Source organism: Boleophthalmus pectinirostris, unplaced genomic scaffold, assembly GCF_026225935.1.
Source record: "Boleophthalmus pectinirostris isolate CB_2022bp ecotype Guang Dong unplaced genomic scaffold, ASM2622593v1 HiC_scaffold_21, whole genome shotgun sequence".
NCBI lineage: Eukaryota > Metazoa > Chordata > Actinopteri > Gobiiformes > Gobiidae > Boleophthalmus > Boleophthalmus pectinirostris.
In genome coordinates, this window is record NW_026571175.1 from 8,655,493 (window position 1) to 8,671,648 (window position 16,156).

The 16,156-nt window shown below is 37.9% G+C and overlaps 1 protein-coding gene across 1 annotated transcript in view; it reads left to right on the forward strand.

Moving 5' to 3' along the window:
• The window catches only part of med30 (mediator complex subunit 30), a 75,462-nt gene continuing 59,306 nt past the window's right edge, over positions 1–16,156 (forward strand). The window contains exons 1-3 of the mRNA XM_020939313.2: positions 1–81; positions 871–1,102; positions 2,526–2,684. Of these exons, the coding sequence (XP_020794972.1) occupies positions 932–1,102; positions 2,526–2,684 (330 nt within the window). The 5' untranslated portion in view covers positions 1–81; positions 871–931. The remainder of the gene's footprint in view (positions 82–870; positions 1,103–2,525; positions 2,685–16,156) is intronic.

Here is a 16,156-nt window from a genome sequence, read left to right on the forward strand (position 1 = left end):
CGATACCTGTAGCAGCTGAGCCCTGTGGAGCAGAGCCGAAGCATGACATGTCCACTAAAAAGATAAATTATCGCCGCAAAGGTAACATTAAACGCGTACTAATTTAACACAGATGAAATGCGAACTCTTTGATAGCTTGTTATGAAATATCTTGCCTGTAAATTAAGACAAAAGTAGGAACGAAAAGAAAGTCGTATGATGTTGACAGTTCACTTAGCTTTGATGACAGCTGCACACATGTTAGCAATGTTTTCTGTTTCTATGTATCTACATGTTTATTAGAGCTTGATCAGGCTATTTATGCATTTGAATAGTTTTGCGGCCAGTTTTATTACCGCAAAGAGTCATATTAAAGCGTAGTAAGGTAGTGCCATACCTTATTTTGCAACTATTAAGTTCAGTTTTGATTTAGAACTTTCTAAGTAAATCAGGTGGCAGCTTTAAATATAAAATCTTTTGCATAAACGCCTGATTTCCTCTGAGTGCCCTCAAAGCATATCCTTATGCACCATTTGTTATAATATTTTCACTCTTATTTATAATTTTTTATTAATTTTATACAAAAACACCCCCATTTGTCTGGTTATCAAGTATACCAATTAAGAAATGGTGGAGTAGTAACATTAGCAGGACTATGTTGTCTTTTAACAGCTGCTAGTGTATTAATGTGGGAAATTACAAAACAATTTTTACTCAGCTGTTCGTGTCAAAGTACATATTTAGAGACTTTTAAATTAAATTAGATTTTAAATATGATCTTAATCAGTGTCTTTAGAAGTAAGTAAAGAATAATTAGCTCAAAATTCTAATAGAGGTATCACTTTTGAACTTGTAGGGAAACTTTCATGATCTGCTTTTGTCTTTTTAAAGGCATGTAAGGTGGTGAAATTTTGAGCTCCATCCATCCTTGCCCTGTCTCCACCTTGTCTCCATGGCGACCCCTCCACTGGCCCCGCCCTTTGTGGGACAGCCTCCTCCACTGCCCCAGGCTCAGGCGGCAAGGGATGTCAACACTGCGTCCCTCTGTCGCATTGGCCAGGAGACAGTCCAAGACATTGTACTGAGAACCATGGAGATCTTTCAACTGCTCAGGAACATGCAGGTGATTGCCACAGAGCCATATCAAACAGGGACTAATTAGCAGTAGTGCTACAACCTGGTCCAATTCATCTCCCCTGTTAAAGCCAATGTATACTAGGCTAGCATTGTCCCTCTCGCATTAAATAAATAAACAGAAATTATGAGCGATCTTAAAATTATGAACAATGTTAAAAAATAAAAAATGTATATTTTAAAAATATACATTTTTCATCAGAATTTAGGCTGAAAGTAATTATTAACCAGTCAGTGACCATTGTCTTCAATTAGTTGATCAGACAGATGATACATTCTGTTGCGTCATCAAGTTTTTTTTTTATTAAAAAACCCCAAAACATTTTATCAAGATTGCTGCGCAATAGGCTGACTGTAACTGAAGACCTTGTGCTGAAAATTTGTATAACTAAAAAGCACTTAAAATCACATCATTGTATATAGTCTAGATTGTGATTGTCTTTAACATATTTCCAATAATTGTTTTGTCACTATTAATCGGATTGTAGCAGCTCTATTCAGAAAAACCTTCCTTTTCTTATACTTAAATTTGTTATTACAGGGAAAGAGCAAGATTTTTAGTAGGATACATTTGGTTGAGGAAATAATATAGGAGTCATATTACTACTAATTCGTGCCATAAACCGCTCTCATTTAGTTATTTAATCTTAACTGTTGTTTTTGAGCTTCAGTTCAGTTCAGGTTGTGTCCTCAGCTCAAAGCCCAGAGTTCACAGACACTGTTTTCACAGATGCTATTGTTTGGGCTTGTTCTTTTCAATCATTCCTTTTACATCTTGATTCTTACAAAAATTCTTTCTTTATTGTGCGTCTCTTGCCTTGCTGTGTCTTTGTGTGTCCCTGTTTGCACACAGCCCTGAAGGCACTTGTTTTATGTTATGTCTGATATTGGTGAGCAGACAGACATCGTTTCAAATAAAAAACATCCTTGAATACTTTTAGTGGTTTAACACAGCAATAACGGGGAAAGTGGAGATATAAACTGTAGGACTATTTAAAGATGGGGTATAATAAAGTGTTTTTATTAGCTTTCTACCCTATTATAATGTTGCTCCCTCATCAAAAATATGCGTAAAGAGGTTTTTGTCATCATCCATGGATGTTTGAGTATTTTCGTGATCACTCCTGGACCCTATCCGAGCTCTCCTTACAGTTACCGATAAGGTTCAGTGCAATGCTCATCCCACAAGCCTACATCATCCATGCTCTCATAGATCAATTCTACATAAAAAATACAAAAAACATGATACAAAACTGTACACAACTATTGATTGTGATTATACTGTGATAGTGCTATGAAGGGGGAGTGACTTAACATGGAGAGCAAAGGGAGAGGAGACTCAGAGCATCAAAAACCAAAGTGAAGTTTGTTTTGTTGTATTTATCTCATTATGTCTATGTGGCGTCCCCTAGCTTCCAAATGGAGTGACGTACAATCCCAACACTCACCAGGATCGACTGGGAAAACTGCAGGAACACCTCCGCATGCTCTCCGTGCTCTTCAGGAAGCTCAGACTCGTGTTTGACAAATGCAACGAAAACTGTGCCGGCCTTGACCCAATACCCCCGGAGGTAAGAGAATCATTTTGGTTCAACTGGTTGAGTTGACTGGGCTAGAATTTGATTATTTCAGCTAGAGGGCATGTGCCTATATAACTCTATGGGAGATTTATTGTTTTTAATCTTATGGCTCTTAAGTCTTTTCAACTAACAACAATCACATCTTTGAGGGTGAATAATGGTGATTAATAATTATTAGGGTAATGTGGAATATAATTATTTAAAAACAGTAAATTATATTGGCCCTTTGTGTGAACTCTTTTGGCAGGAGTTTGGCCAAAACAAAATATCGGCCTATGCTGGAAATTTAAGGCCAATAACCAATATGCTAAAAAGTGCAAATATTGGCCAACTAATATATTAGTCTATCTCTAATTGTACCTGACTCAACGAAAATGAAGATTTTTTGGCTAATGTCTATTTGGTTATACCAGTTTGGGTGTAGTTGCTTGGCCTTGGATAGCCTTGACTAGGGGGTATGATGCAATTTTTTTTTTAGCTTTTCCTACCCTTTTATAGTGTTGTTTCCTCATCAAAAACATGCCTGAAGAGGTTTCAGATGTCATCCATGCATGTTTCAACATTTTAGCAATCTCCTGGCCCTATTCGAACCCTCCTTATGGTTAGCTGTGAGATTCTGTGAAATGCTCAGCCCGCAAGTCTACGTCATCCATGTTCTCACACGACAATTCTGTATAAATATACAAAAACATGATACAAAACTGTACACAACTTGTCAAAGTGATGGGATGTACAGTAATTTCATTAGCAAGATGCACGCTGATTATGTAAACTACAGCTACAAGTACAGCTTTAAAATCGACTCGAAATTACAATTATCCCCTAAAATCTACTGAAATAGACCGTGAATGGTTGGAAAATGAAATTGTACATATTATTGCATTATAACAAATTCTTAATAATCCCCACAAACGAATTGGTATTAAGTCTTCCTGAGTATTTCATGGTCCAGTGATTGCACGTGGTTGAAGTCTACAGTGTGTCAATTTGAAACAAGCTGCTGGTACATTTGAAGTGCTCTGTCATGGAGATGTGACAATGTCCCTGTACAACCTGTTTAAACAACAAGAACTAATACTAACTGCTAACTGTCAGACCAGCAAAGAGCAGAGATGGCTAAAGTTTGATAGTACTTTGAAGGGGAAGTGATGGGAGGAAGGGGAGGGCAGACTTGGAGCGACATGATGAAAGTGAAAAAATATATATGTTAATATTTTTCAGTGAATATAGCATTTCTCCAAATATGTGTTAGCAGTTAATATCCCATAGAAGTTCAATACCCCCTCTTTAAGTGACTCACCACTAACGATAACAATAAATAATTCATTCAAATTTTTAGAACTTTGAAAATTATTCCCTGACCTGTAAACACTTTAACCCAGTTTTCCCCAATGTTGCTGCTTCTAATTTAAAACGTGGAGTTGTTCATTCAAAGTAAATAGGACATCACAAAACAGTGCTAATCTCTGGGGGACACTTATTCCACAGCCTGCTTCCCCGAGTGTGCCTTATAGCCTGCCTCCTGTGTGCCTTTACCCCTGGTTACGGTCAACATCCACCTCCAGCGAAAACAAACATTATTTCGTGCAGTGTAGCGTGTCGCACAAAGGTGTTTTAGGTCCATAGACGCACACAGACTGTTTCTCTGTGGGCTAGCGCTGTACTGACACTTTCTGCACCCCTGTTTCATTGGATTTATGACTGCAGCAGAGTCCCTTTCCCAATTTCCACAGATTGGCTTGCAGCTAATCTCTCTCGCCAGACTTGGACGCAGGATAAAGCAGAGAGTGGGAGGAGAAGGGCCTTAAATTGGAACAAATTAGTGAAGGCTGCCACCGCGTTGATCTCATTCACTAATAAAGTTGGTCTGAAGTGCTTTTAGAAGATACACAGGCTATAAATGAGTCAGTGTTTATCAAAGTTTGCGGCAGCACTTTTTGTCTGAACCAAAGAGGATTGCAATTCATTTTGTGAGTTTCTTCTGATGTAGCAAAACTTTTAGTCAACAAACAGCCCTTTATTATTGGCATTGCTTTGTAGATTATGAAGTGTGTTTAGATTCCTATGCAACAGAATGTACTTGAAGCCAATTACTTTAATACAGTTGGTCTCTCAAACCAATTTACTTCTGTCCTTTTTGTTTTTTGATGTAAAAAGACTGGATTCAGTTATAACCCATACAACACAATGTTTTAATATAAATGCATATTATGATGGGGCTCCGTTTAGCTCAGAAGGTATAGCATTTGCCCATAAAACTAAAGATCAGATCAAAGGTGAAATTGGGACAAAATTCACCTTTTCTGAATAGTTTTAGAATCGTCTTTGTCCTTATCAGAACTTCTATAAGACCAAGCAGTAGTATTAAATAAACTAATATTTTGTGTTGAAAGTTACCTTCTCTTCATATTAGTATCAAAATCAAATTTGAAATGTTAGTATCATGGCAACTCTTGGGCAGATGGTCTATAGGTGCAGATTGGCAGCCATGGTTTAGTCAGTCTGTCCCCAAGGCACCTGTGGCTACAGAAAAAGTAGTAGTAGAAGCAGTAGGGGCGGTTTCTAGCTCTCACAGATTAATGCTGTCATTGTGTCCTTGGGCAATACACTTAAGACACACTTGCCCCCAGTGTCTGCGTACACTTGTGTGTGAATGTGTGTGTGACTGAACGTTTCCTTGATGTAGTGCTGTAATGTCATTTTTTATCATTTTAATATAGTAGTCTAGTCACTAACAAAAATGATCAGGCTCAACATTTTACTACAACACTGATGTCCCCAGCCACCTCTCAACATTATATCATTACTAATATATTTTTGTCATCCATTACCTCTATATTTCCAGGTTCCATTTCTCCCTCTCATCTAACCCACTGTTACGACGCCCATAGCTGTGTGTTGATGGTTGCTATTGTTGGAGTTTCTTTTTGGCCATAGTCTGCAGTCCCATCCATCATCGCGGTGCATTCAGGTGCCTCTCTGACAGCCGCGCGCTATTGGCCGCTCCGAACAGGAAGTGAATCAATGGCTCGAGCAGCGTGACCTCATGGCTGCCTAATTAGCAACAGAGGCGTTTAATGAACATCTGGAGCAAGCGCACACGTCAGCGCTCCTTTTACAGCTGCTGCAGCACTTTCTTGGCCTAAGCCTCGTTTTTAATGTTCTTCTTTTTGTGCACTGTTCCACTTCCATTTCACAAACATTATCAGTGTTCCCTCCGGCCCCTGAGGCTTGCATTGGCGATGCTGGTAGTTTAATGAGTATTTGTGGAAATTGTGTAAAATAATAGACCTACTTATTATTATCTAAGCTCAATTAGCACACATTTCACAATAATCAAACAGTATAATATATAATATTTACACATATGCACACAACATATAAGGCAAGTTAGAAATTATATAGATACAATTCCTATACTATGTAAAATTGACTCTTTTGAGGTTTAAGACATGTTATAATGCTATTGCCTCATCAAGTAACATACCTGGAGTTCTGTTTTGTTTCATTCACACGTTTGAGTAACACTGCACTATTATTTTTATATACCTTTTTTCTCTCGAAATTGGCAATTTGCTCAAATTAATCAAATGATTCTAGTGAATGTATGGAATGAATCTACTGAGTGGATGTGAATGTATGGAGACTCTTTCTTTTGCCTTTGTGGTTGATAAAATACATAATACTTAGATGCAGATGAGGCACATAGTTGACTAAAGAAATTCTTAGTCAATTAATGTCCTGCTGATCAATTAGTTGTCTAAAAAGGCATCTTGGCAAAAGTTCTCAAAACTGTTACTCAAAGTATGTCAATATAAAGACAGATTAAATAGAGTCATGAGTTTAATCTGCATTTCTACATAAATACAAAAAAATAACAAATGTTCGATTTACTAATTCACTAACTTTGGCTCTTGTCTGAGTCCTTATAATCTCACTGAAACAATTATTCGGCATAAACAAATTGTGTCAACTAAGGAAACATCAACTGATTAATCGACTAAATGACTAATGGACTAGAGCTCAAATGCAGACCGATGCCTTCAGCTCTATTCATAGACTGTGAATGGACATAGCTAATCTGCTAAATCCCGCCTTCTAAAAGTGAGCATGGGTGTGCGTCCGGCTCCATCAGCTCTGGTTCCCAAGTCACTTTGTATTGAAAAAACTTTACCCATCTTTTAACTGCTGCTGTTAGGCTCCTCAATTTGATTGATAAAAGTTTTGTGTTAATCCACTCTACATGATTGTGGGTTTTTTATGTCACTATGTTGTCTGTTAATCAATTCATATTCCTGAAGTCAGATCAGAATTATCCCCCATAATTGACCGGCATCCGTGAGCTTCATTTGACTGGAGCCTAACGCTGTGGGTGATGTCACATTCCCTTAGTCCACTTCTTTATACAGTCTTTGGCTCTACTGTAGACTCATGCTATCCCTGCTTATGACGTCCCATCACTTAACTCTCTTCTCTAACATCTCATCATCTTCCTCCTGTATTTCTTCTGTCAGACTTTCCTATTGTCTGTAAGGAAAAACCTTTGTAACTTCATCTGCTCATTCATCTGTGTCCATCTCTGAGTGTTATAATGAGACTCTTGGACCTGCTCACAATATAAAGCACACAGTTACAATAGGCCCCATTCCATCACTCGCTCCCAAACACACTCAGCGATTTTCCTTTACCTCCCAATAGTGTTGTTACGATACTAAAATTTCATGCTTGGAAAAAAAAAAACACACTACTACTACTCTATTTAATTATAGTACTATCCTTTATATTACCATGTGGTCCTATATCTGTGTAGTCCCTCAGTAGTCCAGCTAGGTTGCATAGTAGTCTGTGGATGTATACTATTCTATGTGTTCTGATACAGCTCAAGATCATCTTTAAGATGTTCAGGAAAGGTTCATTTCAGTCCTGTTGATGTGACTTTTTTTTTATCGATACCCGCTCGAATGAGTATCTAGTCCTGATGTATTGATGTATTGATTAGTATGTGATTTCTGATCATTTTGACAACACCCCCAGAATCCCTAGCCAAAATCAGCTCTGTGCTTTAAATCTGATGTCATTGGCTCCAAATAAGTTTCCCTCTTTTGTCAAGCATAAAGGTGCACAATGTAACCCTGCCACTGCTCATTTTCATTGATATGTCATTGCTTTGCCGGGGCGACAGTAGCTCAGTTGGTAGAGCGTTTGTCCACTGATCTGAAGGTTGGCAGTTTGAGGTGAAAACATCTACACATATCCTGTAGGGAAAAACTAGGGGCAAATGGGGTAAAATCCTGTAGCCAAAATGAGTGTGCTGCATTCATAAAGCAGAGAGTTAATTTTGATTAGGATTATGATATTAACTGGCTCATTTAGTTCAGCAGTTTATAAAGCCAATGCATGTCCTCACTCACCCCCACTTTGCTTTATGTCCCTTGTGTCCTGAATTGGCCTAAAATTATTTACAGTGTCTTTTAATATTTACGTGGCATTGTTAAAGGTCCTAATTTGTGCAAATCTGACTTTTGTGAGCTCAAAAACAGACCTGGTGTTGTTTTGTTTCATTTACACTTGAGTAATAATTTATTATTAGTCCGTCTACATCTCCAAAGTGCTAAAGGCTCTGCTCCACCTTGTGATGTCATGAAGCAGTAGTTTTCAAGTTAAGAAGTTGTTATAATATTGTTCCCTGATCAAAAACATGCCTGAAGAGGTTTTAAATGTTATCCAGGCATGTTTGAGTAATTTAGCAATCCCTCCTGGCCCTATTCAGACTCATACGGTTATCTCTAAGATTCTGTGCATTACATTACTCATACTCCCACACAATAATTCTCCATAAATATACAAAAACATGATACAAAGCGTACACAACAACTTGACAAACCTGATGAAATGTGCAGTAGTTTTATTTCGGGGCATGCATGCTGTGTTGTGATAGCCCTCTGAAGGGGGAATGACGTATGGAGCAAAGAGAGGGGAGGTTCAGAGCTTCAAAAACGAATATGAAACTTTCATAACATAACATATTAATACATAGTTTTTTGGTGAATATAGAATTTTCAAAACAATAAAAGGTAACATGGTGATTTAAATATGTTACAAGTAAAATACTCCCTCTTTTAAGTGCATGTCCTATCCAGTGAAGCCTTCAGTCAAGAAAATCTAGTAAAAAATAATCAAATCCAGATCATGAATTCTAAGCATTTCAAGTAAGGCTGGATATGAAATCTTTGCAGGGTAGTTAATCTTACCTTAATTTTCTGTTTGGTTGAAAACAATACTCTGCGCTGAACTATTTGGTAAAAGTTTTTGGTAGCGATTAGATAGGAGAAGACTGAAATATGAACTTATAAACGAATACAAGAATCACTTTTTAGAACATGTACAGAACTAAAGGGTTAGCTGTTTTTATGCAGAATAAGACAAGGTAGTTTGCTCTTGTGGTACTTCAGAAATTGCAGCATTTGCAATTTGGTAATTGGGTCCATTCAAATTGCATTTTCGATTTGATTACATTATATTGTGGAGCTGTACAGTACCGTATATAATTTTCTCCCATGGCATGTGTTATGTTATGGCTCAGAAAAGCTGGTGAGATTTTGCGTTCCTGAATACTTAAGGGATTCCAGTCTTATAAAAGGTTTTTTGTACTAAACCACTAAACTCAGTGACTTTAAGGTCAGTGACTCATTCAATGTTATTCAACTTGTCACCACTCTCAGAAAGTGCCAAAAACCCCTGCTTTCACACTTTTTGTATAGCTTTAGTGCTCTTTTGTAGAGAACCTTTTACTGTTGAGTAACTCTAAATTAAACTTTAAATTAAAGGTTATATTTAAAATATTATTCTTCAATGGTCAGCCTCAGAACATTCATTCTAAGTCTGTATCACCATGCAGTGTGATGTTTTTGATGTTATAATGGCAGAATTACATCATTTTGCTGTGAAATAAATGCCTATGATCGCTTGGGCCAGTTCTGTTTGTCCACAGTTTTTACACCCGTGTGCTAGCATCAAAGCTGGTTTTCTGCGTTGTCAAGGCAATTTGAGGAATGGAATTGACAAGACTGCTGAACTCATAAACATCAGAACTTCTGCATAACCACCTAATGACATCACAAACGGGAATAGAGTGGTTTGAACTCTGAAGACTGAGTACAACTAAATAACTATGCTCAAAATATGAAACAAAATACAAATGAGGTAGTTTTGTTTTGAAATAACCACATAACATTAAAATTAAAGGCTTACAAAAGTAGATTCATCACAACAAAGGAAAGCAGCAAATTTGTTGAGTACATCCCCCAAAGCAGTAGCACACAGCACAACTTTGCACTTTCTTTCTAATAATCTTTTAACAAGGTCCTCATTATGAGTAGTGTTTTCCCCCATTTGGTCAGAAGTTATGTTCCCACGGCAACAAAAACCCTGGCTCCTAATTAGCTGGAAATAAATGTGTTTTTGTGTTTGGTCAAAGAAACTTAAATTAGAGCACCAAAAACTGATCATTGTTCGGAGTTTCATTAGTGCAAATTCAAAATGTCACAAAACCAAAAACAAGACCGTGGATCACAACAAACTCACGCTCCAACCCATCACAGGAAGTGACAGCTAATTAGACCAGAGAAGAAGAAAAGAGGAAGGAACAAGAAAGTGAAACTGGCATACTTTGTAACTTTTTGATTAATTCTTTTACCTGATGTACTGTGCAAGTTTAGGATGACAATTTCAGTTCAGTTTGTCACGCATACATACATCATTGGCAGCAGTTACACAATGCAGTATAACAGCTATCTTGAGCAGTCATAAATAGGTCTGGGAGATTTTGTTGATAAAAATGGAATTGTGCTCTAGGTTTGTATTATGTGATTTTGCTAAGATCGCCAACATTGATATTGTGATTCATTAATGTTCTTCTTGAATGCAGTTCTTTGCTCAAACACATTTTCTTGTTGGCCTCAGCAATACTTTGAGTGACAAGTAGATTTAACCTATTGGTACTTTGCAGCTAATGTCATCAACATTCCCTGGGGGTGTGATGCTAGCTGAGGCACTACACTATCTGAAGCTCTGTTACTCCAGTTAGACTTTAATCTTAGCTTTATTTTAACACAGTCTGACCATAAAGAAGTGATTTGGCTGTTGCTACAACAAATGAGCTGATTTGTGCTATTAAACATGTCCTTCTCAAATAATATCACACTTTTGTAGTAACAGTTTTTCTCACCTTTTTGTTGAATATCAAACACCTAAACAGACTATGAACGCTCATATTGATCACTAGCTCCTGAAAATGTGTTATTTTAGTCCATTTGCTTTTTGTCCTGAGTTTTCAGATCTTAAATCTTATTTGTAGTTATTATTGCTAAGGTGATGTCACTGCAAAGTATCGGATACAAGAAGTCTGTTAGTACATCTTCAAGGCAAAAGAAACGGAGATAGATTTACATGAATTGTGATAAAATCGTAACCTCACTCCAAAAAATATGAATACTGACATCGCCAAGTGCAGTGGTGTTTGGATTTTATGTTTTTGCCTCTGCATCTGTTCCTCAAGACCTGGTGTGCTCCACTATACTTTTTTTTTTTTTTTTTTTTTTACTTATACCTTCTTTTACTTAAATTACCATAACTAGCCCAAGAAGTCGCAATACAGAGTTTTTGACTGTTTTATTGACAGTGAAGAAAAGGTACACAGTTCATCCGTATTTGAGACAGTAGAGTACTTAAGACATTTGGGTCTGCTATTAATCAAACCATAAAAGAAATTACTTTAAGAGACCTACCACTGGAACCTGTTTTTTTCATTTTAAGAGTTTATCCCAACTGTATGAGCTGTACAAATCATGAACACAGCTTATTGAAATGTGTATATTACAAGTCAAATGACCTATTGCACTTACCTGGAAAAATTTTAGGGGCCCAAGTATTGGACAATGGGCTAAACAGATGTTGACAATCTTACCACTGAAGAAGATGTGTCTCCTGAGAGGAGAAAAGGACTTGTTTGAATCTATATGGAGACCATTTATCACTTAAATGAATCTATTTGAAGATCACAGTGAGGAGGGCTCTTGAGACCAGATGTACATGGGACTGTGACCTGAAATTCCTCAATATTAAGTCTCTGTACACTTGGTTGCTAATTGTATTTTTGTAAGAAACACATGTCACTGAGAAGGTATGTAGTGTAACACTTAAATAAGCAATAAATATATTGTTGTAAAACATACCTTATGTAAAATTAATATATTCATTTGTGTTAGATTTTTATGACAGCAGTGCATTGTTTATTGCTAATTAAACTTGAAACTACTACAAATCACACTGGCTCTGGTGACCCAAATTCTAAATTCTAAATTGTTTAAATGCAAAACTCTCAGTCCTCTTGATGTTATATTTATCATGCTTTCAGATACTCCCTGCATTGTTTTTTCACATTTTCATTTATTTCCCATAATGCATTGCCCCTCTTCCTGCCCTCTTTTTGCCCTGTCTGAGCGTCTGCCATTTATTATTTCTCCATCTTTAGTTGTGTGGCTGTGGTGCGGTCGGGTCACTGTCTGCTCTGGGCCTCCTCTCCAGCTGTGTCCACTCTTTCACATTCACATTAACTGTGGAGCCAAATACTTATTGGGCCAATGTGAACTTGGACTTTTATGCAGTTTATGTTGGCCAACAGAGACTCCTTCTTATCTGCTTTGTTTGTGATCTTGTCTGGATTTGATTTTGAAACAAAATAGTTGAGCGGTGAATGTAGTGCGTAAAGTCTATAAATGTGTATAAATTTGACTCCTTTGAAGTTAATTCTTCAAGTTTGAAAATGAGCAATAACAATAATCAGATTAATTTTTCAGAATTCATCAGGGCTCAAATTGTAAAGTGTTGAGATCCAACTATCTCACAAAAAATGAATGACTGATAAAAAAATAAATAAATAAGTACAGAAATGTTTTGAAAAATATTTTTTTCTTCAATAGTTTTCTTGTTTTGTTAATTATAGGAGCAACAGTAGCTCAGTTAAGGGTTTTCCCGAAGGTTGGTTGAAGGTTTGAACCCTGCTTTTGACATGCTGTTGCTGGCTAGAAAACGGCAGTCTGACTGCCATTAGGTATCAGGATGAAATCCTTGAACCCACTGTCAGACCCTATGCTGGTGCTACGCTGGTGGTTTTGAGTTCCTCCTGATGCACGAGAATGCCTGGACTCATGTGGCAAGAGAATGCGGGTAGTACCTGGAGGAGAGAGGGATTGATACAATTGAATTGGCCCTCACGATCGCCTGACTTAAACCCAACAGAACACCTATGGAACATTATGTTTGGGTCCATCAGATGCTGCCAGGTTGCTCCTCAGACTCTACAGGAGCTCCGTGATCCCCTTACACAGACCTGGGAGGACACCCCACAAGACACCATCCGTCGTCTCATTAGGAGCGAGCCAAACATGTCAAACATGCATACAAGCATGCATAAGTTGCAGAAATTAATTTTTGGCAAAATTGACTAACCTGCCACATCATTATTTCACTTTGATTTTTCAGGGTGTCTATAAAATTAAGCCCTCTGTAGGCTGAAAATTAAAAGGGGTGGCATTGCCCTGCCCGTATTTGTATAGATATCTTACATATATATTTGATATACATCTGATGTGTTTTCAAAGTGGTCCTTATTTTTTGGGCATTATGTATATTATAAATATATGTATGATATATAGCCTATATACTATTATAGTGAACAGGCTGTAATACATGCATAATAACAAATGCAACAACCTGATTCACAGTTCACAACCAGTCCCAACAACCACCCCCAATGAAAACAAGCATCTTGCTTTCTCCAGATCGACTGCCGCAGACTGTATTCTTTATGCGCTGTCCTGTTGGCTCTATTTCCAAAACTGTATTATTGTCCAATATGAAGAGATGGAACTGGTCCATCCCGGTCCCGGCACCAATTGGTCCTAAAACTAGTCTTAATCCTACATCTGACTTAAATCTGAAAATTACACCAGTCCATATTATGACTAGGACACCGGTTAGACCTAAGCCCTATGCACGTGCAGAGGCTGATAGAGCAGCAAGCGTCAAACAGTGAGTCTGTGTATCTATGTCCACTGTTCTAATGTGTAAGGCTGTATTGTCTCTACCTCACACTCTCCCATGTGGAGGTTTAGGCGAAAGTAACTGGCTGCCACTAGCCAGTGTGTGAATGAAAATAAGAGCCATAGGATATACATCGCAGCCAGATGCACTCATTCCAGCTTAATGTTTCTTGCTTGGCAGAAGGGTCCCGCTGAAGAGAAGACACATAATTCTCCCTAAAAACAAATTCCTCTGACGCACTATGACTTGAAGTTGAACTAGCCATAACTCGTATAGCCCATAGCACTGTTGTTATTCTTTCATTTGCCTATACTAGAAAAATGGCACCAGTGGAGAGTTGGGGCTAGGTGGAAGATAGCTAGCAGGCTGAATCACAATAGGCTGGGTGTGATAAAAGTTTATGAAGACCAGTCATTTGGTTTGATTGCGCCCCGAGTTACGGCCCAAAAACGTACGTCAGAGCTGTAATCTAAAGCAATTGCGGGAGGCAGCAAATTTGATGTCAGATTTTCTCAAAACTTCAGGCTCTCCCATAAAACTGTACCCAGCGCATTCATAGGTCAAACAAAATGATATGACCACATTTATCTAGGACAGGTCAGGGAGAACAGCTCTCTTGGACCCTCTATTGACCAGCCGAACATGTTGAGATAGCCACCTTTTCACTTTTGCTCTTGGACATTTGATGGCTATCTATCTATCTATGTGCTTTTGGGTTAAACTTAAAACGTTTCCAAAAAAAAAAATACAATTTATTAATGAAGTCAAAGTGCCACCTTGCCTACTCATAGTTTTACAAATTTCCACTAGGTGTCACTGCTGTTTTTCACCCACAGTCATTGGTCCATTCACAGCAGTGGGTCTCCTGTTTCCTGTCCGCTCCAAGCCCCTCTCTCTCCCTGCTCTCTGGTGTATCTCGCCTGAAGCCTCTGCTCATCTCGGCACTGTAGAGTCACGCAGACAAGGTCAAGCACACCGGGCGTTTAAAAATGAATTAATATCCCTCTTTCGATTCTCTCGTTCCCTCCATTGGCGCGGCTATCCTCAGAGCTTACACCGAATCCCCATTTTCACCTATCACTGGGAACAAGATTACGAATGTGGTAATATCTGGGGTATAGGAGAAGTGCACTAACTCAGCACTATAACTGCTGATGGTTAAAGTGCAGACCAGTGCTTTGACTGTGAAGCCAAACCATAAATGTACACCGGTTTTATTCGATAATGAAGTCTTCTTTACGTCGGCTCTTTAAATTCAGAAGTAAAATACCATTTTATCTCTCAAAGTAATCTACTCCTGACAAATTACACTTTTATTTGCACGGTGTAAAAGCATTAATGGGCCTTGTAAAACACTTCGGCCGTGCAGGCTGAGAGGATAGAGTTGTATGTGCAGAGGAAAAGAGGAGAGTTTCATTTATTCACTTGAAAAGTAAGGATTTCTAGCTGATGCAATCTGACTGACTCATTTGAGGTACAATATTAATATTAAATAAATTATATGATTGAACAGGAATTACTGTATTTTTCAGACTATAAGTCGCTCCAGAGTATAAGTCGCACCAGCCAAAAAATGCGCAATGAAGAAGAAAAAAACATATACAAGTCCCACCGGACTATAAGTCGCACTTTTTGGGGAAATGTATTTTACAAAATCAGAGACCAGGAGCTGACATTTCATCTTGAAATGCAAGTTCTAGTAATAACAATAGAATAGAGAACAACAGGCTGAATAGGCCTTAATATGTTAACGTAACATGTTAACAGTTATTCAGATAATTATAGCATAAACAACAGAACATAAGTTTACCAAACTCACGGTCTCACTTCAAATCACTAAATCCATTGAATTCTTCATCCTCGGTGTCACTTCTGCGCATTTCTCACTCGCTCCAAACTTTCTTTCTGCTACTCGATTACCGTTTTCGGCTGCACATTTCACTATTTGGAGCAAAACAGCGGCTTTTTATACAGGAGGCATGCAGTAGAGTGCAAAGTGACAGTGGTACAGGAGTAATAGTAGTACTAAATATTGACACACAAGCCTAGAGTGCCCTCTTGCGGCTGTCAGTCTGAAAATTTGTATATATAAGTCCCACCGGAGTATAAGTCACAGGACCACCCAAACCATGGAAAAAAGAGCGACGTGAAGTAAAAAAAATACGATAACTAATTTACTAATTTACTAAACTAATTTAGGTACAGTATTTTCAGTTAGTATTTTTGTTGGAGCTATTAAATGTATACCACGCTATTCAACAATAAAATATACACTATGTAGGTTTCCTGGTGGAAGATGTAGGTGATCTGCTTGTCTCCATTAGATGTTGTTGCTTTGCCTGTGATGTTACTCAGTAAGG